The sequence below is a fragment of the Daphnia pulex genome, chromosome 9, assembly GCF_021134715.1.
Source record: "Daphnia pulex isolate KAP4 chromosome 9, ASM2113471v1".
NCBI lineage: Eukaryota > Metazoa > Arthropoda > Branchiopoda > Diplostraca > Daphniidae > Daphnia > Daphnia pulex.
In genome coordinates, this window is record NC_060025.1 from 1,764,891 (window position 1) to 1,792,447 (window position 27,557).

The following is a 27,557-nucleotide window of genomic DNA, read 5'->3' on the forward strand; positions in this document are numbered from 1 at the left end:
ATGCATCACACATTGTTTGAATGACGTAAGCAATTAATTCATCTCCGACAGAGGGCAAGAAGTTCGACTGTCATTTGTTTTAATCCTCGTTCACTTCATGTCGTCTAGTCCCTCATTCACGTCATTACACATTCAAGACTGTCGAGGACAATAATCTCTCCAGAGAAGCAGTCAGACTTAGTAAGAGAAGGTAATAATCTTTGATTTGTATCAAGCCATATTGTTTAAGTCGTTAAATGTCCAACCAAACTAAGAAATTAATTTCCGAGTGTATCTTGGGGTGTCGTGATTCTCGACGTCTGATTGTCAACATTGTATGTTAAAATTTAATCTCTGCCTTCAATGTAGTACTTGAAGCATGTAGAAAAGTGATTACTCTCTGTACCCTGAAGATCAAATTCTTTTTTTCCCATTACTTGTCATTGTTGTGGAAAGAGTGGGAGACGTCTTCACGTTCAGTTCAATTTCAATGCCCTCGTTGGTTTTCACGTGGTTTCCTTCAAAGCTGAGAAAAAAAAGGGGCGATCGATGACTGCTCGCTTTTAATGTAACCTGACGTAATATTGCATAACAGTAATTGCTATTTTAAAGTGGATAGTAAATTATGGTGAGTTGCCAAGAGTTTATCAGAATCGTTCAATTTTTTCTGCTGCCCAATTTGTTCTGAAGTCCCTTAAAAGGCACCCAATTGTGACCCTTATATAATCTTAATTATTTCATTAAGAGGTAGTTATGTAGAAAATTTGATGTTTTTAAATGCACCATTTTGAATGATTCTTCTTTTTTTTATTTTAGATGACTCAAATGAGATATACCATTCAAGGATTGGTAATACCATTTGTGCTGGTATTCTACTTACTTTCTCCTACCTTCTATGGCTCAACCTTTTGTTTTGTTCATCGGACCTTACCAGGAAGTCAACGGTCTAGGTAGGCCAACAACTTTTTCCCCCTTTTTATCATCTGCTATCCTCAAATCTTGGCCATGGTGTTTGTTAAATTCAAGCATTGTGGAATGCAAAAGGAGGTATATTATCAAAAGTTGAAGTCTTCGATGCCATAGCCAGAACTGCTCTTGGGATCCTCTAGCTTCTGCACAATTTCAGTAATTGAATTCCTTGACTCTATGCCATTCAGCAGCTCTAGTGTCAATCGACACTTTATAATAAGACGAGCTTTCGTTATTTAAAATACGTGATGCATCCTTTTGACATTTCAAAGTCATCTAAATATTCATATACCCATTTTCATGTTCTTTTGTTGTTTCATATTTTGTTACAGTGGTGGAATCCGTTGAAACGCTTCATTCAGAAACGAAGGTAGTTTAAAATCACTTTAGAACTTGTAAATTATTCTTTTTTACTTGTTAGTGTCCATAGCAACACGACTTGAAAATGCACAAAAAAATTACTTGTGTGCATTATGTCTGTTTAGATTATCATCCCTCTTGAGTGGTTTTTTTTTTATTCTTTCCAGGAATTAGCTTTATTTGAATGTCGTGCGTCCAGCAGAACCCCTTTGTGGCGAATAGAATGAAAAGATCCACGTCCAATGTGATTCTCAAGACGTTGCCGTAGTTGGAGCAATGTAGGCGTGGTGAGAAGCACTGGTATAAGAACACTTATTAAGAATTAAAGAGAAATCCGATACTGAGAATAGGATTTCTGTCGCCCACGATAGGTCAACAACAACTGGTATCAAATGGACACGTCTGAATAAACTTGCTATTCGTATACCCTTCTCGGGATTCATTTGTGCGCTAGCTGCACTCGACGAGTAGCCTACCGACCTTTTGGAAACGTGTGAGTAACTTCATGATTCTATACAATAGCTACCCACGTGTTTCTTCTCCCGTTCCGACAGATACTACAGGTTCGTGAGTTATTGATTTTTCCTTTACTTTTTATTTGCTCTATTGCCGCTCAATAGATCCGCAGGACATTAATGTCTTTGAAGTGTGCAGAAGTGGTGTGCAGCTGTTGCTACGGGCTGTGTGGTTCGTTTTCCCATGTAGAGATAAAATGTTGCGAGTTCCCTTTTCTTTTAAGTGGCATTGAAGTTCTAGATTGGCGAATCAAAAACTGTAAAGCAGAAAAATTTACTTTCCTGATTTTATCCAACAGACGAATGTCTGAAAATTCGAGCGACAATTCATGAGTTGTTAGCATTGCTTGTTTAACTGACATTCCTTTCTTTTTTAGGACAATTGCATCCCGTCAAGTTGTCTGCAACTATTTTCAAGATGACAGTACTATTGCTCTTTCGTAGGTAATGTGCCTTATTTTAATTTCTTATTTATTGGTTTCCTCGAATCTTGGCCTTGATGCTTGTTAAATTTAAGCGTCACGGAATGCAAAATTGAGGTAGATAATTGATTAGAAGTCTTCGATACCATAGCCATTACTGCTGTCGGGATCCTCTAGCTTCTGTACAATTAATTTAATTTGGTTTTCTTAGAATGTTTCAATGGAGTGGGAGTTACTTGAGCTTGGTGTCAGGTGTCGGAGGAATCTTCTGATTGCTTCTGATTTTTTCACACCATTGTCAGGTGTTTGTTGGGTAAGTTATATTCTAAAACTTAACAGTCTGATGAGAAAAGGTACTAGAGGGGCTGGAGGGGGCAAGTTTTACCTGTCAACTTTCTGTACGTTAGTCTCTCCCGAGAAACAGTAATAAGGGAGTCCGTTCAATATTTTTCTATTGTGATGGGGTTCGTGATAGTAGCCGAAAGTTGAGTAAAATTTCTCCGTTGGTTTAGGTAGGTCATATAGCTCCTACAGTCGCTGCTTTCATGATGTAATTACTTAAATAGGGCCATGTTCCATCCAAAAACTCTCCGCGAGTTTTATTGTCTTGACATCGTGTTTTACATAAGTAGGTGGTTACAAAATAAATTGGGCGGGTTACACGGTGTGCGTGATCCTTCTTGGTGAACTAATAAGTAAATTTTGTAAATTATTATGTGAATTGGAGAAACTGAAAAACATAACACCTACTACTGCGATTTGTTAATTCACGACTCGTTAAAAGTAATTGGTCGAATTTTTAAGTTTGGTAAAATTCTCGCTGGGTGCGTTAGTTTAGTAAATATTTGCTACCGTCACTTGAATTAAAATTTTAACTAATTTAATTCTTGCTCTGGCATTAAGCACTGTTTAGCTTTGTCTTGTATAAATATTAAATTGTGTTAAATGAAAACTTTTCTGCTTTTACACAGGTTGGCGTGTTCTGTAAAGTTTTGATGTATGCATTCGCCAAATTCAAGATCGCTGTTTACAGTGAAACCAATATGTGAGTTAAAACAAACAATTCTGTTTTAAGAGTAACATGATTAATATAACCATACCATCTTTCGGCTGAAGAATGATGAAATCTAATAATATGATTCAAATTTTCTTTAGAACAAATTTTTGTTTTTGTGTTTAGACAAGTAATTTGTGTCTCTAAAAATATTTAACGTTTACAGAAACCGACAGAATTGTGCGTCTCCAGGCGATCGCGACTTAAGGAGCAATACTGGGTTTGGTTATTATAAACTTGTCGCCATCCTAAGAAATCAATTATAAGAAATCAATTATTGTACCCGATATATAAACAATATCTAAACAAAAAATGTTAAATTGAAAAAGTTCAACTGGATTAAAATAGTGAAGCGAATTTCATTAATAAATATTCGTGATTTTGTTATTATTAAATGTTTTATTTGGGATATTGTTTATCTTTTCCTTAGTACGATTATCAAGCGATTCGAGTTTAAACTTTCTCCCTTTAACCGACGAATAATCGACATGTCATATTGGTTAGGTAAAGTTGTGAAACAATGTTAATAGTTTATATGATTACTCAGTTACCATCCAATTAATTTTTTCACATCTAGGGCTGTTAGATACTAGTGAAGATTTATGTTAACTTACGGTGAATGGACGATATTCGATATCGATATCGAATAGACTGGATCCAGTCTCTTACTACAGGATTTTCTTACAGGTGAAATGCACTTTGATTAGCAAATTAGGTAACGTGTTCTATTATTCATATCTAGTGCTGTTTTGTGTATTGGTCAATAGTCATTATATCTAATCGATGTGCCTTAATTATCCTTTAAACGAATTCAAGAGATATTCCACTCTCGTCCACTCTTGAACCTTCCGCGAACACAACGATGCCGCTAATTAACTTTCTCTAACTAGGATGTGTGGCAACTGGAAAACTACAGCGAAAATTTCAAGAAATTGTAAGTTGTTGGTTCGAAGTTTGGAATTAATAAAATATAAATTAACCATGTTTCTCAGCAGAATAGTCTACTGTCAGCTGAAAGACGGGGAAAGGTATCCAGAAGTTCATCATTCATGACAAGAGGCAGATCTATTAAAAGAAAATCAAATTTTCTGTACAAGAACTTTAGTGAACATACGCAACTTTATACAGCTCATCAATTGCCGTTTCGTCGAAAGTAATTAATAGAATGAACAAAAGGGTGTCATTATTGCTTCGTAGGATTTCAGGTAAAGGTGATGTAGACTAGCATGACATTTAATTATCCTTTCTTGTTTACTTACAATAAGAGCAAAAAGCTATGGGATGGATTATAATCTGGGAGCAATTTTTGTTGTAATAAGCGTGCAGGTTGCAAGTGCAGGTTACAAGTTCCTTATCATTGTGTAATTCCATTGGTAAACATAAAACAATTAATTCAAGTATTTAATCGTTACTGTATTTTGAGTTAGCTATAAATAATGTTATCGCGTAGAAAAATGTATCGGCTCAATGGTCTAGGGGTATGATTCTCGCTTTGGGTGCGAGAGGTCCCGGGTTCAAATCCCGGTTGAGCCCAAATCTATTTTTACTTGTTTATTTTTTAAATTCCTGCTCATACGTTCGAAGTCATTATACGAAACTACAGCTAATTCATATAATCGTTTTTGACAGTAAGGGTAAGATCAGTGATGCTTAGAAAAAGCCAGATAAAATTATTTAAAACTTAGACAAGAGTTTTTACTTTGTTGCATGTTTGTCTTGATTGATGCTTCCAGTTAAATGAACTAGCGAATTTAAAAATTCAAATGTTTTATCCGTTTAGTTATTCGTCAATGCGATTATGCTAAGCCTTTGTAAAATTGCATCTTAAGTTCTTAACCGGTCTTAAAAATAATAATAATAACACAAATAAAAAAGTAGGTCAACGGCAAGTGGCCCTTTTTTGAAGTGGGTTTTCTTTCCGTTTAGAAAGCGCAAGCCGTTTGGATAGTCCCATAAGCTCGTGTATAAAAACAATTAGAATAATTAACATTATTGATGAATCATGAATTCTTATAATATACATAATGTTTCCAAATGCCGAGTGTTTCGCCCCGTTATTTTGTTTTGTCCTTGTCTTTTCGCTCGAATCAGTCTGTAATTTACTGGTTTGTTTAAAGTTGAACGAAAATGGAATTTATCTTGTTCTCTATCGCTGTTAGGTCGTCTCCAATGTAAATTTCCCCCCTTTATTGTGTCTTTAATTTAAGTTTGGTTCGTGCAACGGTTGAAGAAATTCAATTATTTAACCATTGCTCACATTGTTTATACCTTAACTTTCATCCAAACATTCATCGGCTCGATGGTCTAGGGGTATGATTCTCGCTTAGGGTGCGAGAGGTCCCGGGTTCAAATCCCGGTCGAGCCCACTGATGTTTTTATCTTTTACTTGCTACAATATTCAATGTAATTCATTCTCATGTCAGTCATATTTGTTTAGGATCAGTACAGCTATTTTCATCAAGGAAGAGCTACACTAATGGTAAGCGCGTAGTATCACGGCCAAAGGATCTCTTTTTTCGTAACGTGCACCGTTTATCAGTCGATTCTTAAGACAATCCGCTGATTTTTCGTTATTAGTTATTTTTATGTTGAATCGATGATTTAGGAACTGGTAACATACAAGGATCCTGAAAAGCATTTAATTGAACGCATAATTATGTCGCTTACGTTGGTATTCCACATCAAACTCGCTCTACACTCAACAAGTGGTGACTTTTCGTTCCTTTTTTTGTTCTTCTACTTAGGTTAATAAGAAACATTAAATTAGGGTCTAACGATTAACTACAACCATTTTCAAAACGTTTTTACGGAATTTTCAATCATTTTACATGATACGCTTGGAGAACCGTGGAGAACTTAAAGTGCCTTGACAAAATAAGCAGCGCCATAGCTTGTTGCACATGTTCCATCTTTAATTTCTTTACATATACTTTACTTTGTTCGACTTTGTTACTTCTCTTCTTGTGATGAGAAATTCAGGTCATTTATAAAGAAAATTATGGAATAAGAACATTGGCATCATTTAAATTTTAAAGTGAAAGTTGCCTGTCAGCACTTGTGTATCAGTGGGAAATACAGAGAACAAGAGTAAACTGTCGTCTACTTTTGATTGCTGATTTTAGGCAAAACACACCTTTAGTCAATTTTGCAAGTATATTTTCCATTTTTCCGGATTTTGTGGTCGTAAGCCAGTTTCAATTGACGTTTTTATCAGGAGCTGTAAATCATTGTAATTTATCCTAACAGTTCCGTAGTTCGACTATCATTGTTTTAAATTCTTCCCTGTGATTTGATTACATAATTACCATGACATCACCATTTATTGGCTCGATGGTCTAGGGGTATGATTCTCGCTTAGGGTGCGAGAGGTCCCGGGTTCAAATCCCGGTCGAGCCCAGAACAGTCTCTTTTAATGGTTTTTACGAAACATAAACATTACGCTATTAGCATTAGCGGAGAGGGCTTCCCATTTTCCGGTGGTCACATCTTAACACTAATGCCCACTGGATTCCGGTGGCCAATAGCACTTTTTGACACTAGCGCCCACTGGGTTCCAGTGGGCAATAGGCGCGATCGTCTTTGGAGTTCTAATGTCGCATACATAGGAATTTTATTTTTTACGTTAGGTTTTATTAAAAATATCCGACAAAAGAACTCCAGCACGACAGTAGAACTCCACTACGCGACCAGTACGTGACAATAGAACTCCAATAAATTCTTGAATAAATTCTTTAATTATTTTCATGATCAATAATAGAACTACATTGAATTTTAAATATTTTAAATGTCCGACAATAGAACTCCAACGATTTTAAAACTATTTTCATGTCCGACAGTAGAACTCCATTGAATTTTAAATGTCTCAAATGTCCGACAATCCATCCATCCATGATTCCTTTCTTTCCGTACAGTCAAACGTGGTAATCGTGGAGGAATCTTTTGGCTCCGTCAGTAGGTGGCTAAAATCAAGTTGTCCCACAGCCGCCAGATGACGCGAGTCTCTTTGAGAGGAAGACGAAATTTTCGCCATTTTGTTCCCAAACGCCAAGTGGAAAGGTATTCCAAATTCGTTACGGAATTGCGTTGTCAATCTACATTTTCTGATTTTCAGCATTGAAATTGAATGGTAAATTCTAGTTTGGATTTCTCAAATGTAATTAATCCTAGACGTTGCTGTGTGAATTTACAGTCAATCTAGCATATGATTTCCACTTATAATCGATCACGTGGACTGAAACTGCTTTAGTGCTTTCCATTTTGCCGAAATGTCGTCCGTTGTTAGCTGTACCTGTTCGGATGTAGTCTCATCTCAGGCAGAAACACTGCAGAGGTAGTAGAGTAATTTTGTTGATCAATTTCCCTGCAATGATGCTATAGATTTTATCAGTTGGTGTTCAGGTTGGAGATCCCGTTGCTTAACTGTTGCAGAATGTGAGCAATCAACAAATTCTGAGCTCCATGGCTGGCATCGTGGCCACAGTGGTTTTGTTGCAGCCAGCTGGTGAAAGGCGTGATCAAGTCAAGTTGAGCTGCTGCTGCTGCTGCATGCAGTTTATCGAGCTGGTGTTATCCTGAAGTGTCATTGCAGGAACTTTTTGAAATGGTAAGTTGATTGAATTTATTGGTTGTAACTTGGGAAGTCTTGCGTCTTTTTTAAAAAGTAAACTCTGATCTGATGTAGACAATAAGTGGTGCTATTTCTTGCTTCCAAATAATAGTTTCTGTGAAAGATATCAGAGAGCAATCAGCTTCCTTTGAGTTAACAACTTTCTTCTGATCAAACTAAACAAAAATTTCCGCTCTGTATTACCAACTCTTTCTAACACTTAAGAATTAGATGTACAGAATTCTCTTTTCATAGGATTTAATCTTCATTTAAAATTTCATTTGCCAATGGAATCTTGGAAAAATGTCTTTACACAATATCTTTTGCATCTTAAGTTTGATCATGGAAAATAATATTCCTTTTTCCCCATAGGACTTGGTGATACTTAAACTATGCCTGTGCTGTTCAATGTACCGTGGTTTTGCAGCCTGCTTCCAGTTGAGAGATGTTATTATGCAGCTGATACCGGATTGAAGAAAAAGAACTGAAGTAGCTGTGCTGGTGTTCTCCTGAAATTGCTGTGCCACAGGAGTTGCAGATAGTGTTTGGTTCCTCATAGAAGTTTATTTAAAGAGTCTGGAGATGATCAGCCACTTCTGCCTATAACTTATGTAAAACTTCAAAGTTGTAAGAAATATACAAGTCAAGTGCTAAACATGATTTTATTATTAGTTATAAGACACAGCAAACAAACAACTTTAAAAGGAATTGCTTTATTGTCCCACCTCCACCCACAATTCCACCACATTTTACAGTCACATACATACATACATACATACACTTAAGTTAACCCGTTGGCTGCCACGCCATACAACCCGTAAGTTGTTCTCTACTTTCTACGCGCCATGTCTGAAGGATCCATGACCAAGGTGGGACTTGCCATTGCTGACAAGTCCGGGCTGACACGGTGACAGGAGAAGATGGAATGCACAACCTCTAGAATCCATCACCGTATCGACAAGGGGGAAGTCCCTATGGTGCATTGCCTAACAGGCGCCTTTCGGCGAATCTGGGGCTGGTGCGACTGTCCGACCCCGCGGCATGAAAACCACGAGACCGAACAGCGCGGCCCGTGCTAAGGAGCTAGGGGAGAACAAAGGCGTGGCAGGCAACGGGTTAACTAACACAAACAACAACACAAATATTACCAACAACAAATGATGATCCGCGCTGACATTTTGGAGATAACGGAGATGTTTTGCTGTCCATCTTCTCGACGTCTCCTCTCCTCTGCATTACCTGAAGAAAGACAAAACAATTATTATTAAGTGAAATGCCAATAAAAGTTACATAATACAGATAGAAACAGAAACAGTCAGGTTTCAGTAGTCAGGTTTTTTAGCTCAAAGATTTAAAGATGCAATTTTCTAAACTTAAAATAAAGCTTGCAATGTTGAGAACTGTAAACAGAACAAAGCTCACTTGCTAGTTTTTTGAAAATTTTCCGGAAGTATACCGGAAGTAACCACAGCGCCTCAACCATTGAGCTGTCGTAAAATTAAACCACATATTCGTGATCTCCATGAAATTTGGGGTCGATTAGGTGTGATTTAAACGAAATCGAAAATTTGGCCAAAATCGAGAATTTTCCTGAACTATAGTTCAGGAAAATTTTCAAAACCGGAAGTACGAAAACGTACAAAAAAAAACATGAACTTTACCACAAATTTGACGAGGATCACGAATTTGTGGTTCTTTTGTTCCTCAAATGAATATTTACTGAACTACTGACTGAAATCAGAAAACCGGAAGTAGAAAAAAAAACACAATATTAAAAATCTAACAAGTGAGCTTTGTTGGGGGAATAGTTATCGTCAGTTTTCACTAAAAAATTTCCACACAACAGCTGCCGATACATGTTTAAAGAGATTTTAAAGTAACTGAAACTGACTGTTTTAACAGCTGACAATTATCGAAAAGCCATCTAGCGTTAGAAAAAAAAAACGTCTAAGAAACAATACGTTTGCGCGCAAGTAGGGCCTGATTTCGGAATTATTACAGACACAAGTAAGTTTACTATTAGAATAGATAATCTACGGAAATAAGTAAATTGTCGGGTACCTGGCCATAATCCCGTGGTGAGTGACTGCAGGTGTAACAGCGGCACGGAAGCGACCACTGAAGTGTTTAGTGAAGTAAGACAAGTTGTCTTTTTGTGTACGAAGGATGAAGCAGAAGCTGGATGAGCTTACGTCGGGAAGATAAGGATGGAGCAGAACGTTGGTCATGGACAAAAGCCAGCGTTGGCTCAAGAATATCCGTGCCAGGACCACAAAGAAACTGCGTGCTCTGTAAAAAAAAAATGTTTTACATTAATGAAGATATAAAAATAAATAAATCATATCAATCTTTACCTGTTCTAAGAAGCACACTGGAAAGTTCATGATGACAAAACCGTAAAAATGGAATTCACAGCAACCAACAGCATTACTCCACATGTTGAGATAAATTTCCTGATGCTAAAGAAAGTGTCATGAAGTATTGCAGTAGCGTGGTGATAGGTGGTGTCACTTCACACTCTTCATGTCACTGAAACTCTAAGGGAAATGGGACAAGGAAATTCTCTACGTTATTTACAAATTTACACAAATTTACCTATAAGAAATAAAACTCTACCTATCTCTTAGCTGGGTTGCCTTCTAAACCAAAGTAAAAACAGCCATAACAACAAACATGCTGTTGCAAGGTACACCACCAAAATTGCGAGATTCAGAAAAGATCCTATGGTTCATAAGCAAGAATACCTATGTTATATGAAAATCTGAATTGTAATGCTCTGGTAGCAGTGATGGGGAAATACCTTATCTCGGCACATTTATATTCCACTATATGTGCTCTTCAAACATGAGTTTTAGGCTTTTGACAGCATGAGGATCTAATGGATGGAAATTGACTGAGCACTAAGTCAACTTGTTGGAACTGACAGTATGCATCTAGAATTTGAAGAAATAAGTTGGTACAGTATAAAAATAAGAAAACTAGGTAAAGATAAACCTACATATTAAGATACGAAGTTAAATTGGTATTTGAAATCACAGGAATAAGTATAAATTAGCAACAATTTGTTTCGCTCATTTCGCCTCGTTTCACCATGAAAGAACAACATCGGCGACCCTGGCGACATCTAGTAATGAGTTTTGGAACTTAAGTTGGTTGCACAGTCAGTCACAGACAGACTTGTTCCACTGATTTGAATCAATTTTTAAACGGTATTATTTTACATCGCTTAATATGCAAAAATATTAAAGTTACAGTACAAACGAACATAATTAATAACAAACAAAACAAACAATAAATCTAATTGCGTTTGAAAAATCTCCAAAAACCTGAAATAAACGTGCAGACTGCAGAATCAAAGTACAAATAGTAGTATATGGGGCTCTTCGGGATCTGTTTTATTTAGCCGATTTATCTGGCAACGCAGCATGGCGCCAGTCTTTTTTGAGGGAAGAACGGGGAGAAGAGGGAGAATGGGACGAATGGGGGAGAAGAGGAAACGTGGGTCCCCTTTTTTTTCGTACGCCCTCCTCCCTCCCACTCGTCCCATTCTCCCTCTTCTCCCCGTTCTTCCCTCAAAAAAGACTGGCGCCATGCTGCGTTGCCAGATAAATCGGCTAAATAAAACAGATCCCGAAGAGCCCCATAGTAGTAGTACAAAAGATCAAAGGCTTCTTCGCACTTCGCAGCTAACAGGATCGTTAGAAAATCTAGTTAAAATAACTTGACTTTTTATGAGGTCCGTTTAACTGTATTTTTATTCCTGTTAATCATTTTTTAAATCAAGTAAAAAGTACTAGTTCCTTTAATATAAGGAAAGTAAATCAATTTCCCCTTTTTCTAGTCTAGATATAATTATATTTCTGCTTTCCTTCAGTGTGCATTCATTGTTAGATGGCATATCTGATTTCTCAAAGAACAAGGCTGGCAAGTGTTGTGGGTGGGTTCAGCAATGAGTCAACTAAATAATAAATATGTTAATTAGTAAGTAGGTTAGTTTTTACTGGGAGGTTAGTACTGGAAAATAATCCGTGTATGCAATACTATTATAAACATACCGTAATGTTGAAGAACAGTGTTGATAAGGTTCGTAATAGGTCCTTCTAGGAGTTCCTTGAAGAACGGTGCCAAGAGATTGAGAGTAAAATCGACAATCTGCAGTAGTTTACAAATATGAGTGTCGGAAACCATTTATAAATTATGTTTTATAGTCTTTTTTTACGATTTCAGCAAGCCAGTTGAATATTCCCAGACCAGTAATTTCCGTACTGATGTGACCCATTTGCTTCAAATCAAACACGTCAACGACAACGATTCCGGAAAGAATATCGATCGTGGACTGTGTGAAAATAATCAGTTCAAAATTTTTGTAAAATATTTATTTTAGGAAAGCAAAAACATACGTGGAAGTAGAAGTTGATGTAGTCCGCAGTTCCAACCATTGAGGCGGTCGGTCCGATATCCAAGAAAAGAATGCTAATTGCATAACCAAAAGCAGCCTATGATATTTTGTAAAACTTGTTAATTTTCCTTTTTTTTATGAGCGGGTAATAATTTCAAACTAACGTTGTTGATGCCGCAATCAGATTCAAAGAAAATGACAGTGTCAGTGTTGCTAAGAGTAGCGTCCCCAACACGGTGAATTGTTTCCATACCAGTAGCTAAACCATCGTGCAAATATACACCTCCGGTAACTCCAGGATATTCGTCCCATCTTATCAAGACACGTGAGATATTATTATTTGCAAAGCAATAAGTTATTCATAAATCAACACATACGTAAAGCTAAAGTCACCATCCGGAAGCGCAATGCGATCGTATCCTTGGATGACGATTTGTTCGCGAACTAAAGCCAACACCTGAGTTAAAAAAAAATGGATATTATTTTACACAATGAGATAACTTTGATTAACAAGAAATTTTTAAAATAATACTTCGTCCATGTAATCGTTGGCATTTCCCAATTCTCCACTACGAACTCGAGCCAAGAGTTTTCCTGTGGCCGGAAATTTAAGACTGAGAACAGGAGTATCTTGTTTAGAATCGGGTCGTCGAATACTAGCTCCTATGAAAATATAACAAATAGTTTAAATTGCATGCATAGGAATTCGTTTCAATATCAATAAAAACATACCGTGCGAATGTACGACGAGGCAAAGCAATGCGAGAACATATACTACTTTCATGGTGTAGGAAGAAAATCTCACTTTCTTGATGAAAGAAGACCAAGGCAATAACTACAAGAAACTGTTCAAAAACTGCGTACCAACAATAAATAGTCCATCAGCTAATCATGTCTATCAATCGAATCGAAAACGTACCAAACGGCCGGTTAGTGATAATAATGCAATAGACTGTTTTCGTAAGATTAAAATCGTGACGACAAACTAGACCAATATTTTTAAAAAGTATGCAGTGACGTTAAAGAGAAAACAAATAAGACTACACTACTATTGTAATTGAAATCCATATCGGGTGTTTGTGAATACAAATTTCGATTTCCCTGTATTTATTCACTACATACTAGCTAGGGAATGTTTCTTTTTTTTGTCTGGCTGTATTTCTTTAGCTTATCCACCGTAAATTGCGCTGGCAGTTTCTTAAATAAGGCTGGCGATTGTCGTTGGTGGGTTTCTTAGCGAGTCGACTAAAAAGGAAAAATTGTTGTGAACATTGATTAGAGGCGGTAATAAAGTCATTCCTATCGAACTTGGACCTACTGTAAGCTTGAAGTACAACGTTGATAAGGTTCGTAAGAGGACCTTCTATGAGCTCCTTGAAAAAGGGCTTCAGTAGGTTAAGGGCAAAATCGACAATCTATAAAGGCATTCAAAAATTATCAAACCAAATTGAGAATGCAGAACATGTTAAAGCTTCTCTTTTACGATTTCGGCGAGCCAATTAAAAATTCCCAAGCCTTGTATATCTGTGCTGATATGACCAATTTTCTTTAAATCAAAAACGTCGACAACAACAATTCCGGAGAGAATATCGATAGTAGACTGTAGAAATGAAAAGATGGTTAGTTAATTAGTTACTATGTGAATTGTTATTTAACGTAGAGAAAAGCAAACATGGAAGTAGAAGTTGATGTAATCGGCAGTTCCGGTCATCGAAGCGGTTGGTCCGATATCCATAAAAAGAATGCTAATGGCATAACCAAAAGCTCCCTATAAAGTTTTGCAAAACCGTTAATTTTTATTTCTGTTACGAGCGGGAAATAAATGAAACCTACATTGTTGATGCCGCAATCAGATTCAAAGAAAATGACAGTGTCAGTGTTGCTAAGAGTAGCGTCCCCAACACGGTGAATTGTTTCCAAACCAGTAGCCAAGCCATCGTGCAAAAAGACACCGCCATTTACGCCGGGGTAAGCATCCCATCTATTTAGGAAATTTCAGAAAATTCATATTTACTAAAAATAAAGTTGATTGTCAATTTTTCCCGTCATACGTAAAGCTAAAATCGCCATCTGGAAGCTGAATACGGTCGTATCCTAGCAGGACTATCTGCTCGCGAACTAAAGCCAAAACCTAAAATATAAAATGTTTTTAAAAAGACAAAATTCAGTAAATCAAAGAACGAAATTGAATTATATTACAAATACCTCGTCCATGTATTCATTGGCATTTCCTGCTTCCCCACTTCGAGCACGATTCATCAAATGTTCAGAGGCCGGAAAGGAAAGACGAAGAAGCGGCTCGCCTTTTCCAGAAACGGGGCGTCGAATTCCAGCACCTACCAAAAGTAATGACAAAATTAAAAATTATGGTCGTTAGAAATTTAGAATCAACCCAATCAAGGAACGAGTAACAAATATGAGCAAACCATTGGAAAGGGTAAAAAGGCAGAGCAAAGCGAAAATGCCAACCACTTTCATGACGAACGAACACAATTTCAGTTTAAAGTTAAAGAAAGAAACCGTGTCCTTTTGAGAAACAGAAAATGCAAACTGCACACGACCAATTTATACAAAAATTATTGGTCTATCAATGATTGGGCAATCGATCACTTCTTGATTAGAAAGTGATATAAATGGGTTTTTCAAAGATTATGATTGTGACATCGAACTTGATTTGACTAATCTGATAATCCGTATTGCGTGCTAAAATCAAAGGGCAAACAAAATTACCCAATGATTATATTTTTGTACACCTTCGAAGGACGAACTTATACAAAAAAAAACATTCTATTGAAAATGAATTACGAAATTCTAATTCACCAATTGCTTAGTTGATTTTTAGAAACCCGGAAATTGCTTGTTTCCGGGTTTATGGTTCAAGTAAGCAATTTGTATCCAGGCAGAAAAAATCTACACTATGCTGAACATCATTATCTGAACCATGAATATCGCTTTCAAAATATAGACTTCTGTTGACATAAGTTAATCAAGGTAAACAGAGTTCTGATAATACATCCAAACAAATTCGAGACAAACTCTAAACTTTGAGATGATTACACAACACCCAAGACCCAACAGCGTTACCAGACACAAAATAAGGGTTTTTTAGTTAGTTATCAGGATAGTAATTCAAACGATAAAAAATAGTAGCCCCATCTTGTACAAATAATTATTTACTTGACGCATGACCATGATAATCAAACGAAATTTTGAATCGCGTTACAAGATTTGAATGAAGTAGTTCACGCCATCTACAGGACAATAATTCTACTTTTTCGTTTACCGGCATTAACGCGTTGCATTCGTTTTATGTGTCTGCTATCCTTTCCGTAACTCTGCATTCGAGTTTCCTTAATTCTTAAACAATAAGAAAAGCTGTCAATTTTGGCTCTTGGGGTAAATATCTTTTCAAAAATGGGGACGGAAAAGAGTGATATAAAGCGCAAACATGAAGATTTCGATGATGAAGACGAACCCGTCGTGAAAACAAGTATTGTTGTCACTATCCACAAAACCAAATAATAAATATAGTGCAATCCGTGTAACAACTTTTACTGATAAAAATTCTAGGAGAACCAATTGCCAAATCTCGTTTGTGTCCTTATTTGGACACAATAAACAGGACAGTTTTGGATTTTGATTTTGAAAAACTCTGTTCAGTCTCGCTCACAAGGATTAATGTCTATGCATGTTTGGTGTGTGGGAAATACTTTCAAGGTAAATTTGAAGTTAAACAGCAATATTCACATATTTTAAATTGTTTCAAATGAATTCTAGGAAGAGGCCCCAGCACACATGCATATCTTCACAGTGTGGGAGAGGGACATCATGTTTTTTTGAACCTTCACACCCTAAGATTCTATTGTCTGCCAGACAACTATGAAATCATTGATTCATCACTCGATGATATCAAATATGTCTTGAATCCAACATTCAAAAAAGCAAATATTGCAGTGTTGGATGTCATTGATAAAGTATCTAGGTCTTGTGATGGTACTCTTTACCGTCCTGGAGTAGTTGGACTCAATAACATCAAAGCTAATGATTACTGCAATGTAGTCCTACAGGTAATGAAGTAGTAAACTATAAATTAAAATAATAAACTTTACTTACTTTTGTATTAGGCTTTATCTCATGTTGTTCCACTACGCGATTACTTTCTCAGGGAAGAGAACTACATTGGTATCAAGCGTCCTCCTGGAGACAATAACGTCATCTTAGTTCAGCGTTTTGGTGAATTGATTCGTAAGCTTTGGAATCCACGCAACTTTAAGGCTCACGTTTCCCCCCACGAGATGCTCCAGGCTGTCGTTCTGTGCAGTAAAAAGAAATTCCAAATTACAAGCCAGGGTAATATTAAATTATGAGAATTGTTATTAAAATTTTACCTTGCTAATTCTTCATTTTCCATATTTCAGGTGATCCAGTGGAATTTCTTTCGTGGTTTTTAAACGCGTTGCATCTGGCATTAAACGGTACCAAGAAGCCAACTTCTTCAATCATCTACAAATCTTTTTTGGGAGCAATGAAAATTCATTCTCAGCGAATCCCACCCATCGATGCCACTGATACAGAAAAGGATGCACTGATGTTGACTGCCGAATACGTCGAAACATTTGTCGATTCGCCTTTCCTTTTTCTGGCAGCCGACTTGCCTCCCCCTCCTCTGTTCAAAGATGAATTTCGCGAAAACATCATTCCACAGGTTTGCCAAAATCAATTAGCTTGTAGCATTAATTAAAAGCTAGATCGAGTCTTTTGTTGATTTTTCAGGTATCTCTGTTTGCATTGCTGTCTCAATTCAATGGAGTCCAGCAAAAGGAATACAAGACCTACAAGGAAAATTTTTTGAAGAGATTCGAATTGACAAAACTGCCACGTTACATTATTCTCAACATCAAGAGATTCACGAAGAACACGTTTTTCATAGAAAAGAATCCCACCATCATAAACTTCCCCATCAGGTAAATAAAATTACCACACCATTTTTTGTTGACTGTTACAAAATTGAGATGTGCTTTTAGGGGTGTGGATTTTGGCGATATTCTAGGTGCAGATGTTCGCGCCAAACACGGATGTACCACATACGATCTGTTAGCCAATATTGTACATGATGGAGAACCAACCAAGGGAACTTATCGTGTTCACATACTTCATAAGGTAAATTCGTTTTATTGTTGACCAATAATCACAATAAACTTCACGAGTCAATTGCTTCTATTAGGCGACAGGAAAATGGTTTGAAATGCAAGATCTGCACGTGACAGAAATTCTTCCGCAGATGATCACTCTCACAGAAGCTTACATTCAGGTAGAAAAAAAAATACAATAAAACGTTATTATGTCCCATTTAAAATGTTCAAACATTTTAGATATGGGAACAATCTACGGAAAGAAGCGACGTTGAAATGTCCAACTGAAATTTCTGTCAAAAGTGTAAAACCCGAGTTGAAATAAATATTCAAATTCGTACTAAAGCATTAATGTGAGACTTCTTATTGGATTGAATAAAATTAACACACCACGTCGCGAGGAAAACGAACCATGTTTGATTACACAAGATGCAATAATACACAACTTATTTCGTTTTTTTTTGTTTCATTTATCTTGCTCCAAACGATGTTGTGTGGCAAAACAGGGAAAAAGGAGTGATTTGTTTAATTAAGAGAGAAGAAGTGGGTTTGAGAATGCAGAGCAAAATAAAGAAATCTTGAAACAAACACGTAAGAGACAACCCCCAAAGAGGACAGAAGGGATGAAAAAATAAAGGGTCGTAGTGAAAAATTAGATTCACACCGCGCAATCAAATTGTCCTTCATGAATTCCGCTCGTTTGCTACTCTTTTTCCCTTACATACACTCGCACAAAGTTTCTTCAAAAATCAGACCAGCATTCGATCGAATTCAAATAGCTTATTTTTTTGCGGTGAGCAGCGGTGGGGTGATTTTTATTTTATGCTACAAAAAATTGGAAAACGGCCAAAAGTTGGAAGGACGAAAAAAAATTAGGAGAAACAATTGGTGGGCCTTTTTTTTTAGCTTTGTCGCGAATAAACGAGGTGTGTGTGCGGGAACAAGAAAAAAGTGATCAGTCGGGGAAAAAGTACAAAGGATCAAAGAAGGAAAAAGGGGAGTTTAGGGCGGCAGCTGCAGGGCTAGCAGAAGACGACAAATGTCCGGTACAAAAGGACAAGTTATCTTCTTACGCTCTTTAATTTTTTCCCCGTGCGTCAGCTTTGCAAAAAGAAAGTCTGTGTGAAATCTTCCACTCAGGAAACCGAGTCCTTCAAACGAAAAACTTGCACAGCACTTTTTTTTAAGTTTTTTTTTTCTTTTACTATCTCCTCAAATTCACTTGGCGGCGGAAGCGACAGAACCGTCGGCTTTAGCACTGCTGTCCTTGTTGCTTGATTCACTCGAACCAGGCTTCGTAGAAGCATCTGACGCGTTATTACCTCCTTTCCGTTGAGGCTTATCATCGGCCGAAGACGTTGCCGCGCTGGCCGAAGTGGTTGCCGTAGTCGGAGTAGTCGAAGCGTTGCTGCTACTAGCTGGAGTCGATTTGTCGTGTTGCTGATTTGCCGTCATCGCATAACTATTTGATGCGTTGCTCTTCATCTGAGATGGATGACCAGGTGCCGAACCCGAGCCGGGAATTCGAGCCGGATGAGGGTTGGGGGCTCTAGGTCGGGCTCCCAAGCCACCTACAGGGGCTCCGGGAGGGCCACTAGAATGCATGGGCGGTGGAGGATGTTGCTGCATGTTGCCTGTAGGAGCAGTCGGTCGCTGAATTGGTGTCGGATACCGAGGAGCATTGTTGCCCGTGCTTCCGCCGGAACTCATCATGTTATTGGAGTTGTTCCCTGATGTTTGCTGAGGCGGTGGAGCGCTTCGGACGGAAACGTAAGATGTTCGAATCGAGGGAGGGCCAGGGTAAGCACCACTCGAATGTGAGCTGCCCGGAAACTTGTTCATCGGATGAATTTGCTGCTGCTGCTGCTGCTGCTGCTGTTGTTGCTGCTGCTGTTGTTGCTGCTGATTGGCTGCTTGTTGTTGCTGAACCTTGTTCCTCGATTTGGGAGAGGTTCCGGAACCACCCTGTTGCTGCTGAACCATGTCTATTTTCTCTCCTCCACTCTGACTACTTCCAATGTTGTCCAGTTGTCCGGACATGTACTGGGCTGGAGATGGAGCGGCTCCAGCAGGAGATGGACTCGGACCAGACGGTGAATGAGTAGGTTTAACAAATTGTAGACCGCCTAGTGGTCCTGTCGGAGGTACTTGGTTCGTACACATCGGACCAGGGCCGTTTCGTGGCGGATAACGTGCAGCCATGTTTAGATTGTATTGCTGCTGCTGCTGTTGCGACGGCATCTGTTGTTGTTGTTGCTGCTGCTGTTGTTGCTGTTGTTGTTGTTGCTGCTGCTGTTGAGCAGCCCGATTGGCGTATCCTTGCAGGCCAGCTTGAGATGCAAACCCTGGGAGCGAAAACGGGCCAGGGGCGGCTGGAGGACCTTGTCCCATTTGTTGGAGACTAGGGCCACCAGGTTGCTGTCCATAATAACCTGCGTTCTGGTTGCTCTGACCGGCACCTCCCGAATAGAACGAAGACGGCGGCGGCTGAATTGCTTGAACTTGTGGCGGAGGAGCTGTTCGCTGCTGCGACAGAAGCTGCGATTGCGACAAGTAACTTTGGCCGCCCATTTGACTGACTTGGCTCATATTCATTAGTGGCTGGTTCGGGTCATAAGGATAATACATCTGCAGGGAAAAAAAAAAGAGTTTAGCAAGAACGAAAATGTAGAAAAATAAGAAATGCAAATTGTTAAATACCTGAGAATGCTGATGACCAGTTGGTTGTTGCTGATAAGCAGATTTGGTGCCGATCGATCCGTGGATAGACTGGCCAATAGAACCGTACGACGATGACTTGAGGCCGAGAGAGTTATTGCTGGATATTAACATCGGTCCAGGATTGTTGTGCTGCGACTGAGGGGCGAAAGGACCGTGACCTTGTAGTCGATACTGTGACGACTGGTATAAGTCATTCATCGCAACAGATGGAGGAACGTGACCTCCTGAAGCACCACCAGAAGAAGCATTGGGTGGAGCTGCCGGGCTTGGCGGAGGCGGTTGCTGGAACAAAATGTTTTGTTGAGCAAAAGGACCTCCACCGCCAGCGTTGCTCAAACTACCCAAATTTGAGAGTCCAGCGTGCCCCATGCCAACACCGTGAGCAGCTGGTGACATGAAATGTGAAAACTGTGATCGGCCCGGATTGCCTGGACCATTGAGCACTTGCAACAACGAAAACTGAGAATTCGAATCCAGGAATGGGCCGTAAATACCGGCCTGAGGAGCACCCTGTAGCTGTTGGCCAGGCGCTGAGCCGTACACCATAGCGGCCGGAGGAGACGGAACGGCTGGCATGCCACCATACTGATGATAACCCAAAGGTCCTACGGAGCCCAATCCAGCAGGACCACCGGCACTGGCAGCGGCCGCAGCAGCTGCGACTGCCGCTGCTGCCGCCGCCGCTACGGAAGGAGTATTGCATGTGGGTGCTCCGCTACTGAATGTCGGAGACGATGAAATGCCGTGCTGAGCAGCCAAAGCCATAGCAGCTGCCGCTGCAGCCTGTTGTTGTTGCTGCTGCTGTTGAGGTTTGACCTTGCAAACGTTGTTCACACCAGAGTTATCCATTTTCGCCTGTTGTTGGGCATACACATCCTGACTCATATCGGCTGAAGGGTCCGTTTCGTATCCCTGAACTGGATAAGCTCCGGGTACTACATTAGGATTCACCACTTGGTTTGGATCTTCCCCGTGGTGTTCCATGACGGTCGGCATATCCCAAACCTAGTAAAACGTTCAACGTCAACAGAAAACTCAAGAAAATTGCGAAGAAAAAAAAACATTGTACCTTTTTAACCGATGCGATTTTCATGTTCAGCTCAGCCGTTGATGGTGAGATAGGCGACTGGACACTGGACGATGCAAGGTGTTGGATCCTAGGGACCCCAGAATTGGTTCCACTACCAACCATAGCAGATTTATTGCTACCAACAGCTAGCTGAAGATTTCCTGTTCCTTGATATCCACCATTTCCACCTACACCTAATTAACAAAATATAGATGAAATTAATTTCTCGAGTGATTTCTTTTGTTTTTTCTTCTTACCCATTGCAGCGGCAACGGCAGCCATTTGCACTGCTTCTCCTTTGGTTGAAGCATTGGCAGTCGAGATGATGGGTGCCGACGCCTTGGCATCAGGCTGCTGCATCTTTTGTTGCTGCATAGCAGCGGATCCTTTGGGTCCTCCCTGTTGAGTTGGGGGTGTTCCCCTTCCTTTCGCCAATTCCGCCGACGAACTCTTGAAATTAGTATTTTCAAAAATGATGGTCTGAGCTGGCGGTGTAGTTCCATCTAGAATGACGGTGCTCTCTTCGGTCACCTTGTCTACGGCTGAATCGGCCAACGCCATCGAAGCCATGGCGCTCGTAAGTCCTGGTGAAGGCACACCTCCTGCCTTTTCCCACGGTGTTCCACCCATTTGCTGCTGTTGTTGGACAGGTGGAGTGCTCTCTTTAGTTTGCGTTGAGGACGTTCCACCTTCGTGGGCTTCAGCACTCTCCGATTTTTGAATTTTGTGACGATTGTCACCCAGCTTGGCCAAGCGAGGGGGGAGATTGGTCTTAGCTCGCTGCTCATAGCGTTGATTTTCTGATGCTTTAGAGGCCTGTCCTCCACGATTCCCACGGTCATCATTCCGTCCTACAGGTCTGTCATTACGATCCCGTTGTTCGACTCGATCGCCTCGCTCACGATCGTTTCGATTCCGTTCTCCACGATCACGATTATCTCTATTGTCTCGGATGTCTTTGGGTTCATTCCTCCTTTCACCGCGTGACTCTCCAACGCGCTTGGAGCCATCTTCTTGATTAAGTTGCTGTGACCGGTCTTTAGGAGCAGGCTTTCTATCGTGATCCTTGTCTTCGACGACAGAAGAAGATTCCTTTGTTGGCGCAGAGTTAGATGCGGTTCCAACACTGGAAGGCTCCGAATCTTTGTAATAATCATTATGGTCCGGTTTGCCACGGACGCGTCTGTCACCAGCACCAGCGGGGGCAGCGTTACCACCTCCGCCACTTCCGCGTCCTCCACCGCCTCGCTGTCGGTTTGAACGATTGTTTGCGGAATCGCTGTGCTCTGAATGGCCACTCTCCCAAGCTTCTTCTTTGATCTTGTGATCGACTCTGGGAGCCGATCCGCCCACCGATTCATCTTGCTGCTGGAAACGAGGAGGACGTTGTTGTTGCTGGCCATCTTTATTGCGAATGTGCGGTTCCTCATCTTCAAATCCACCACGACCATTACCTCTTCGGTTGCGGAAAGGAGCTGCCGCAGCTGGAGCAGGACCTCGGTTGTTTCCTGTACCACCACCACCACTTCTAGCGTGATCCTTCTTCTGGTTTTCTTCTTCATCCGGAGACTTACTCTTTCTCGGAGGTTCCACGTGTTGTTTCTTCTCTCCGTGCTGTTCATTCGTTCGATAATGAGCGCCATCTTCTTCATAATAATCATCGTAACTGTCGGAATAACGAGAATTTGATTCTCGACGACGTTGGCCTGGTCCACTTCGTCGCCCTGCCGGACCAGCAGTTGATACATTATTGGTAATGGATGAAGTGTTGTTGCTAGCGGTGCCACTGTTTACAGATTTCGGTGCCAACGAAGAAGCTGGTCTATTTCGCAAATCTTTAGCTGGGCCTTTGCGATCAGAATCTTCATTAGCCTCGACGCTGGACAGTTTGTCTTCCACAATTTTCGACGGTTCGGGAACTTGTTCTCGGCTTTTGGAGCGTGTCGTCCAAACATTTTGAACACTGTCAGAAGAAGATCGCTGTTGCTTTTTGTCCTGGTCTTCTTGAGTGTTATTACTGGCAGAGTATGGAGCAGATCCGCTTCTTCCATCGCCATGAGTCGTCGCTGGCGGCTGTGGTGGAGTCGGCTGACCTTCACGGCCCGGCAGCCGTCGGAGCGGAACAAAATTGCTTTGCTTGTTTTCCGCACGAACGTCGGCTTCAAGTCTGTCTCTTGGAATGGGAGCAGGTGCATGATGGTGAGATCCGGCGCCGTGGGCTTTGCCGCCACCTTGAATGCGTCGTTCTTCACTGAATCCACGAGAATCGGCAGTCCCAGCTAGAGGAGGTGGAATATCTTCTTCGCCGGGCTCATCCGCCCATGAAACAATTTCTGGCATGGGGATAGGAAGGATACCCTTTTCCTTGCTGCTACTTTCATCCTTCAAACTGGAACGACTGTTTCGGCTGTTGGGACGATCCTGTTCCATGGTATCAGATTCAGACGTCTTGGCATCTTTGCGCTTCATGGTGATGCTTTCCTTTTCCACCCAGTCACGATCGCGACCAGAAGGTTCAGGCCGATGACCTCCTCGACCGTCACTGAGCCTTTTCTCTGGATCAGATCGCTGCCAATTGTCGCCAGGTCTCTTGTACGGTGGTTCACGGTCACGCTCCCTGTCGCGATCTCGTTCCCTGTCTCGGTCTTGATGCCAATCACGACCATCACGCCCGCCTCCTCCGCGAGAGTCATAGCTATTACTGCGATCCATGACTGGAGGTTCACGAGGTCGTTCGCGGTCATCTCGATCTCTTAATCGAATTTCCTTTGGAGGTGGACCACGTTGTTCGTTCTCATCCATTCTTCCACCACCAACGGCAGCTTGTTGTTGTCTTTGCTTCAAAAACCTCGGAGGAAGTTGAGGCTGTGGCGGAGCGTTGCGGCCACCGTATGAGTAGTCAGATCGGTCATTTCCAGGTCTTCCCAATCCAGAACGATCGTATTTTTCTCTTTCAGGGGCACGATCATCGAGATGGCGGTCGCGATCCCGATCACGTTCTCGATCCCTTTCTCTATCGCGTTCCCTGTCACGTTCTCTGTCACGCTCCCTGTCGCGTTCTCGGTCACGATCACGATCTCTTTGATTCAACCCGGTTCTTGGTTCAGTGTCAGCGATGGGCTCCCTATTACGATCTCCTTGTTTGGTTTGTTCAAATCGGCGCTCTTCCTCTTCCCTGCAAATAAAAATTTATCGATGAGGAAAATTGAATTAAAGATAAAAGTCCATGGCGTTTACAATACCTCATTTCTTTCGCACGCTGAGCTGCTTTAATTTCTACATTCTTCTGTTGCCTTTGCTGCTCTCTCCAGAAATCATCTTCGTCAAGTGAAATTGGTCGGCTATTATTCTGCTGGTGAGGATGGCGAAGAGGCGGACCACCACCTCCACTACCTCCAATCTGCGCAACGCCACGATCAACACCGCGATCTCTGTTAAGAGTATTTACGTTTTGAGCGGGCGGAGTTGAAATGGCCCGGCCTTGAGCTTGAATATTGTCGGCCCATTTCCCATCTCTATCCGCTTTCGACTCTTCCTCAACGGCTGCGGCTGCTGCTGCAACAGCATTCGTCGTTGAAGCACCAGTTTGTTGGGCGTTACGCTGTTGTTCGGTAGGTTCATCATCGTCGAGTTTCTTGTCATAATCCGGTTCGTCCTGCAAAGCCGCCCAGCCGTCATCCCCTGAAATTTCATCCATTCTTCGAAGATCTTCTTCTTTGATGATTGGTCGAGGATACAAATCGGGATCGTTCTGGTTAGCAGCTGGATTGGCCATCCTCATTCCTTGACGGAAACGAGCCTCTTGGTTGGGAGGTGGGGGATATCGACCAGGTGGACCGCCAGGTCCTCGAGGTCCGTATTGTCCGGAACCCGGATACGGACCGGCTGGATAATTACCCGGAGGAATCTGTCCACCTCGGAACATGAAAGGAGGCATGACAGATCTCAGCGCATGAGGTTGGCCGGCAATCTGACCTGGATGCACAGGAATGCCGCGTGGGCCGGCCTGGCCCGGAGGCAAAACACCTGCAACCTGCCCAGCCAAGCCATCGACGACACCTTTAAAGCCAAAAAGGAAAGAACGTGAATACCGTTGCGTCGCAGACAGAAAAAATTCAGCTGATGTATTACCTGAGCCCCCTTGAGAAGGTGACACATTTGACGGCCTTCCTCCCTGCACCCAACTGCCTTCGGTTTGTGGTCGTAGACTGGGACCTGGACCGTACTGCAGAGGCTGAGGAGACTCCTGACGAGGAATTTCCGATGGCGAGACTGGAACAGGCGCGGCAACCACTGTAGGTGGTTGCGGTGCAGGTGCTCTCTTCGCTGGAGGGCCAGTTACTTGTGAGTCCGCCGTCAAAGAAGGAAATTCTTGTTGAAATTTCCTCTCTAGAAATGTGGTGCTCTGTCGTGGCTGAACAGGGATCGCCGGCTGTGCTGGAGCAACTGTTGGAACGGGACCTGTCGAAACTGGAACGACTCCGACTGGAGCTGGCGATTGCGATTGGGGTGGCTTGTTTCCGGCAACAACCGGAGCTGATGCGGCTGCTTCTTGAGCACTTCCAGTCCATCCCGCTGAGTTGGGAGTAGCAGACTGTGGGGCTGTCGAAGGGGCTACTGTACCACTACTACCACCTCCACCGCCGCTGGTGGATGAATTCGAAGAATTTGAGTTGGAGGTTTCGGGAGCGACTACGCCACTCTCTGATTTCAGACTAGGCAAGTTGACAGGTTGAGGGGCCCGTCGAGCACTAGGCACTTTACCCAGACTTTGCATGCCATGTTTAGGGGCTACAGTTTTGGCCTGTGGCTCGATAGAGTTACCCTGAAATAGAAAAGCAGTTTTGGAATTAAGGTCAAGTTCTATTTTCTAAAATACTGGTTAATTTCCCATTTCCAGATTAATACTTGGAATAGTCTTATGTATCAGTAGGTTGATTTCAATTCTCACCTTGTACAAGTTATTGATGTTTAGCGCTGCATATTTAGCTTTGCCTTTCTCCCCCTTGGTAGCACTGACATTAGTGGTCGATGTGGACATGCTGGACACACAATCCCCAACATGAGGCACTCAGATTCCCACCCACAGAACGAACCTTTGCCCTGGGCTGGGTTCAACCAGAAAAGAAACAATAGTATTAGTACTCTTTGAGTAATGTTCCTCTCGTGTTTTGACAGTTGCAATATCTTGAGGTTCCCAACACCCAATCAAAGGGTTTTAACCAGCTACCACACAAAATTAAAATAACTCAACAATTGAGAACAGTTGATTGAGTTTTCCACCAACTAAGGGAGTGATTTTAGATGGAATGTTAAAACTTTTTTACTAGTTTATGTAATAAACTTGAGAGTGCCAACAAAGCACAACTGATTTTATCACTGAAACGTTTGTCACTATCTCGAAATTATTACACAATAAGAGGATATACTGGAGCCTTCGAATCACGAACGTCGGCGAACCCTTTTAAAAAGTAAAGTGGAGGTGCGGAGACGATCGTTAAAAAGAAATTTTTGACTGAGACAAACGGTATTGAAATATTTCCGGTTCTTGTTACCTAGGTTCGTCCACTTGGGTTAATCCAGAATAAAATAACACAACACTTGTTAATGTATCGGCCTAATGGATGTAGCCGGATGAAAAATGTTCTTTGTGCACGGAAAATTTTCCTACTAGGGCGCGCACGAATAAATCTTTTTCCCTTTATTTCCACTAGCCACCAAACGTAGTGAAAAAGTACTTTGGCTGCCTGCCTGTAGGGGCTGCTTGTCGCAACTATGGAGGGGGATGGGAATCGACGCCTGCAAAAATGGCTGCTTCACTACACCGTTGCCGCTTCTACTTTTGTTGGCTACGCTTTTTCATGACATTTGGCATGCATTTGCTTCTCTCGAATTACGCTTATTTCCATTTTCTTTTTCAATTATAACCGGAAAATTATTGCACGCAAATATTTCATTAGAGGCAGTAGCATATCCTGCACATTCCATCAGAGCTTATTGAATAACAAACTTCCGTTAAAAAGATATTCGTGAGATCTCTTGTTTCTGATCCTTTAATCGCTGAATTCTTTATCGTTAATTCATCACACAAGGCTTGACCTAGCATTTATTTGATTATGCTGATTAAATTATATCGGTTTAATTAACTATGAAACACTAATGCAATACTCAATAGTATATTATTACGTAACGGCTGATTCTCGAATAATGCGCACAATTCATATCGCTAGCTGGTAAATCTGGACAAGTTTCACCAAAATCTCCTAACGTGCGTGAATTTTCACGCTCTATTTTTAAACCTCGATATCCAACCGCTTTTGGAAAAACGCGA

General features: G+C 41.0%; 4 protein-coding genes, 3 long non-coding RNA genes and 3 other non-coding genes across 18 annotated transcripts; 6 read left to right on the forward strand and 4 right to left on the reverse strand.

The window, feature by feature from the left end:
- Positions 1-88: 88 nt before the first annotated feature.
- LOC124202302 lies at positions 89-6,376 on the forward strand. 6 transcript variants are annotated; one of them, XR_006878038.1, is made up of 12 exons: positions 89-190; positions 796-929; positions 1,281-1,318; positions 1,476-1,608; positions 1,680-1,871; positions 2,201-2,267; positions 2,457-2,558; positions 3,217-3,290; positions 3,466-3,803; positions 3,877-3,986; positions 4,116-4,233; positions 4,295-6,376. It is a non-coding gene; the product is annotated as an uncharacterized LOC124202302 (long non-coding RNA). The 6 variants fall into 6 exon arrangements; XR_006878039.1 differs by having other exon boundaries at positions 3,466-4,014; XR_006878036.1 differs by having other exon boundaries at positions 3,877-4,233.
- Trnap-ugg lies at positions 4,761-4,832 on the forward strand. The gene has a single exon. It is a non-coding gene; the product is annotated as a tRNA-Pro (tRNA).
- On the forward strand, positions 5,593-5,664 carry Trnap-agg. The gene has a single exon. It is a non-coding gene; the product is annotated as a tRNA-Pro (tRNA).
- Positions 6,377-6,623: 247 nt separating the features above from the next.
- Positions 6,624-6,695, forward strand: Trnap-agg. The gene has a single exon. It is a non-coding gene; the product is annotated as a tRNA-Pro (tRNA).
- Positions 6,696-7,115: 420 nt separating this feature from the next.
- Positions 7,116-8,560, forward strand: LOC124202303. Its single transcript, XR_006878040.1, has 4 exons — positions 7,116-7,425; positions 7,489-7,629; positions 7,687-7,902; positions 8,278-8,560. It is a non-coding gene; the product is annotated as an uncharacterized LOC124202303 (long non-coding RNA).
- Positions 8,561-9,100: 540 nt separating this feature from the next.
- Positions 9,101-10,293, reverse strand: LOC124202304. Its single transcript, XR_006878041.1, has 3 exons — positions 10,260-10,293; positions 9,967-10,194; positions 9,101-9,144 (listed from the first exon to the last, which is right to left on the reverse strand). It is a non-coding gene; the product is annotated as an uncharacterized LOC124202304 (long non-coding RNA).
- Positions 10,294-11,642: 1,349 nt separating this feature from the next.
- LOC124202305 lies at positions 11,643-13,225 on the reverse strand. Its single transcript, XM_046598620.1, has 8 exons — positions 13,037-13,225; positions 12,837-12,967; positions 12,682-12,761; positions 12,469-12,616; positions 12,306-12,401; positions 12,125-12,241; positions 11,961-12,057; positions 11,643-11,863 (listed from the first exon to the last, which is right to left on the reverse strand). The coding sequence occupies exons 1-8, from the start codon at positions 13,086-13,088 to the stop codon at positions 11,814-11,816; spliced, it is 771 nt and encodes a 256-aa protein (XP_046454576.1). The 5' UTR covers positions 13,089-13,225; the 3' UTR covers positions 11,643-11,813.
- Positions 13,226-13,339: 114 nt separating this feature from the next.
- On the reverse strand, positions 13,340-14,889 carry LOC124202306. Its single transcript, XM_046598621.1, has 8 exons — positions 14,731-14,889; positions 14,510-14,640; positions 14,356-14,435; positions 14,138-14,285; positions 13,977-14,072; positions 13,788-13,904; positions 13,623-13,719; positions 13,340-13,549 (listed from the first exon to the last, which is right to left on the reverse strand). The coding sequence occupies exons 1-8, from the start codon at positions 14,780-14,782 to the stop codon at positions 13,503-13,505; spliced, it is 768 nt and encodes a 255-aa protein (XP_046454577.1). The 5' UTR covers positions 14,783-14,889; the 3' UTR covers positions 13,340-13,502.
- A 698-nt stretch (positions 14,890-15,587) lies between these two features.
- LOC124202308 (U4/U6.U5 tri-snRNP-associated protein 2-like) lies at positions 15,588-17,781 on the forward strand. The gene is made up of 9 exons (XM_046598627.1): positions 15,588-15,794; positions 15,875-16,021; positions 16,082-16,371; positions 16,429-16,654; positions 16,723-17,009; positions 17,078-17,268; positions 17,329-17,464; positions 17,529-17,615; positions 17,677-17,781. The coding sequence occupies exons 1-9, from the start codon at positions 15,719-15,721 to the stop codon at positions 17,722-17,724; spliced, it is 1,488 nt and encodes a 495-aa protein (XP_046454583.1). The 5' UTR covers positions 15,588-15,718; the 3' UTR covers positions 17,725-17,781.
- Positions 17,782-17,830: 49 nt separating this feature from the next.
- On the reverse strand, positions 17,831-27,022 carry LOC124202307 (protein PRRC2C-like). 4 transcript variants are annotated; one of them, XM_046598623.1, is made up of 9 exons: positions 26,782-27,020; positions 26,639-26,687; positions 26,178-26,334; positions 25,358-26,051; positions 24,469-25,285; positions 21,484-24,401; positions 21,227-21,420; positions 20,137-21,162; positions 17,831-20,064 (listed from the first exon to the last, which is right to left on the reverse strand). In XM_046598623.1, the coding sequence occupies exons 3-9, from the start codon at positions 26,265-26,267 to the stop codon at positions 18,655-18,657; spliced, it is 7,149 nt and encodes a 2,382-aa protein (XP_046454579.1). In that variant the 5' UTR covers positions 26,268-26,334; positions 26,639-26,687; positions 26,782-27,020; the 3' UTR covers positions 17,831-18,654. The 4 variants fall into 4 exon arrangements, with proteins under 4 accessions (XP_046454579.1, XP_046454580.1, XP_046454578.1 ...); XM_046598624.1 differs by having other exon boundaries at positions 26,554-26,687; XM_046598622.1 differs by lacking the exon at positions 26,639-26,687 and having other exon boundaries at positions 26,782-27,022.
- Positions 27,023-27,557: the final 535 nt, after the last annotated feature.

Excerpts from the sequence above, each read along its gene's own strand:
- LOC124202307 (XM_046598622.1), bottom strand. The coding sequence starts at position 26,267 with ATGTCCACATCGACCACTAATGTCAGTGCTACCAAGGGGGAGAAAGGC. Across the intron at positions 25,286-25,357 it reads ACCTTCTCAAGGGGGCTCAG|GTGTCGTCGATGGCTTGGCT; the intron begins GTAATACATCAG and ends TTGGCTTTAAAG. Across the intron at positions 24,402-24,468 it reads CAGCGTGCGAAAGAAATGAG|GGAAGAGGAAGAGCGCCGAT; the intron begins GTATTGTAAACG and ends TTTTATTTGCAG.
- LOC124202306 (XM_046598621.1), bottom strand. The coding sequence starts at position 14,782 with ATGAAAGTGGTTGGCATTTTCGCTTTGCTCTGCCTTTTTACCCTTTCC. Across the intron at positions 14,436-14,509 it reads CCAATGAATACATGGACGAG|GTTTTGGCTTTAGTTCGCGA; the intron begins GTATTTGTAATA and ends TTTATATTTTAG. Across the intron at positions 13,550-13,622 it reads CGTTGTACTTCAAGCTTACA|TCGACTCGCTAAGAAACCCA; the intron begins GTAGGTCCAAGT and ends TTTCCTTTTTAG.
- LOC124202305 (XM_046598620.1), bottom strand. The coding sequence starts at position 13,088 with ATGAAAGTAGTATATGTTCTCGCATTGCTTTGCCTCGTCGTACATTCG. Across the intron at positions 12,968-13,036 it reads CCTCGTCGTACATTCGCACG|GAGCTAGTATTCGACGACCC; the intron begins GTATGTTTTTAT and ends ATATTTTCATAG. Across the intron at positions 12,762-12,836 it reads CCAACGATTACATGGACGAA|GTGTTGGCTTTAGTTCGCGA; the intron begins GTATTATTTTAA and ends TTTTTAACTCAG.
- LOC124202308 (XM_046598627.1), top strand. The coding sequence starts at position 15,719 with ATGGGGACGGAAAAGAGTGATATAAAGCGCAAACATGAAGATTTCGAT. Across the intron at positions 15,795-15,874 it reads CGAACCCGTCGTGAAAACAA|GAGAACCAATTGCCAAATCT; the intron begins GTATTGTTGTCA and ends TAAAAATTCTAG. Across the intron at positions 16,022-16,081 it reads GTGTGGGAAATACTTTCAAG|GAAGAGGCCCCAGCACACAT; the intron begins GTAAATTTGAAG and ends AATGAATTCTAG.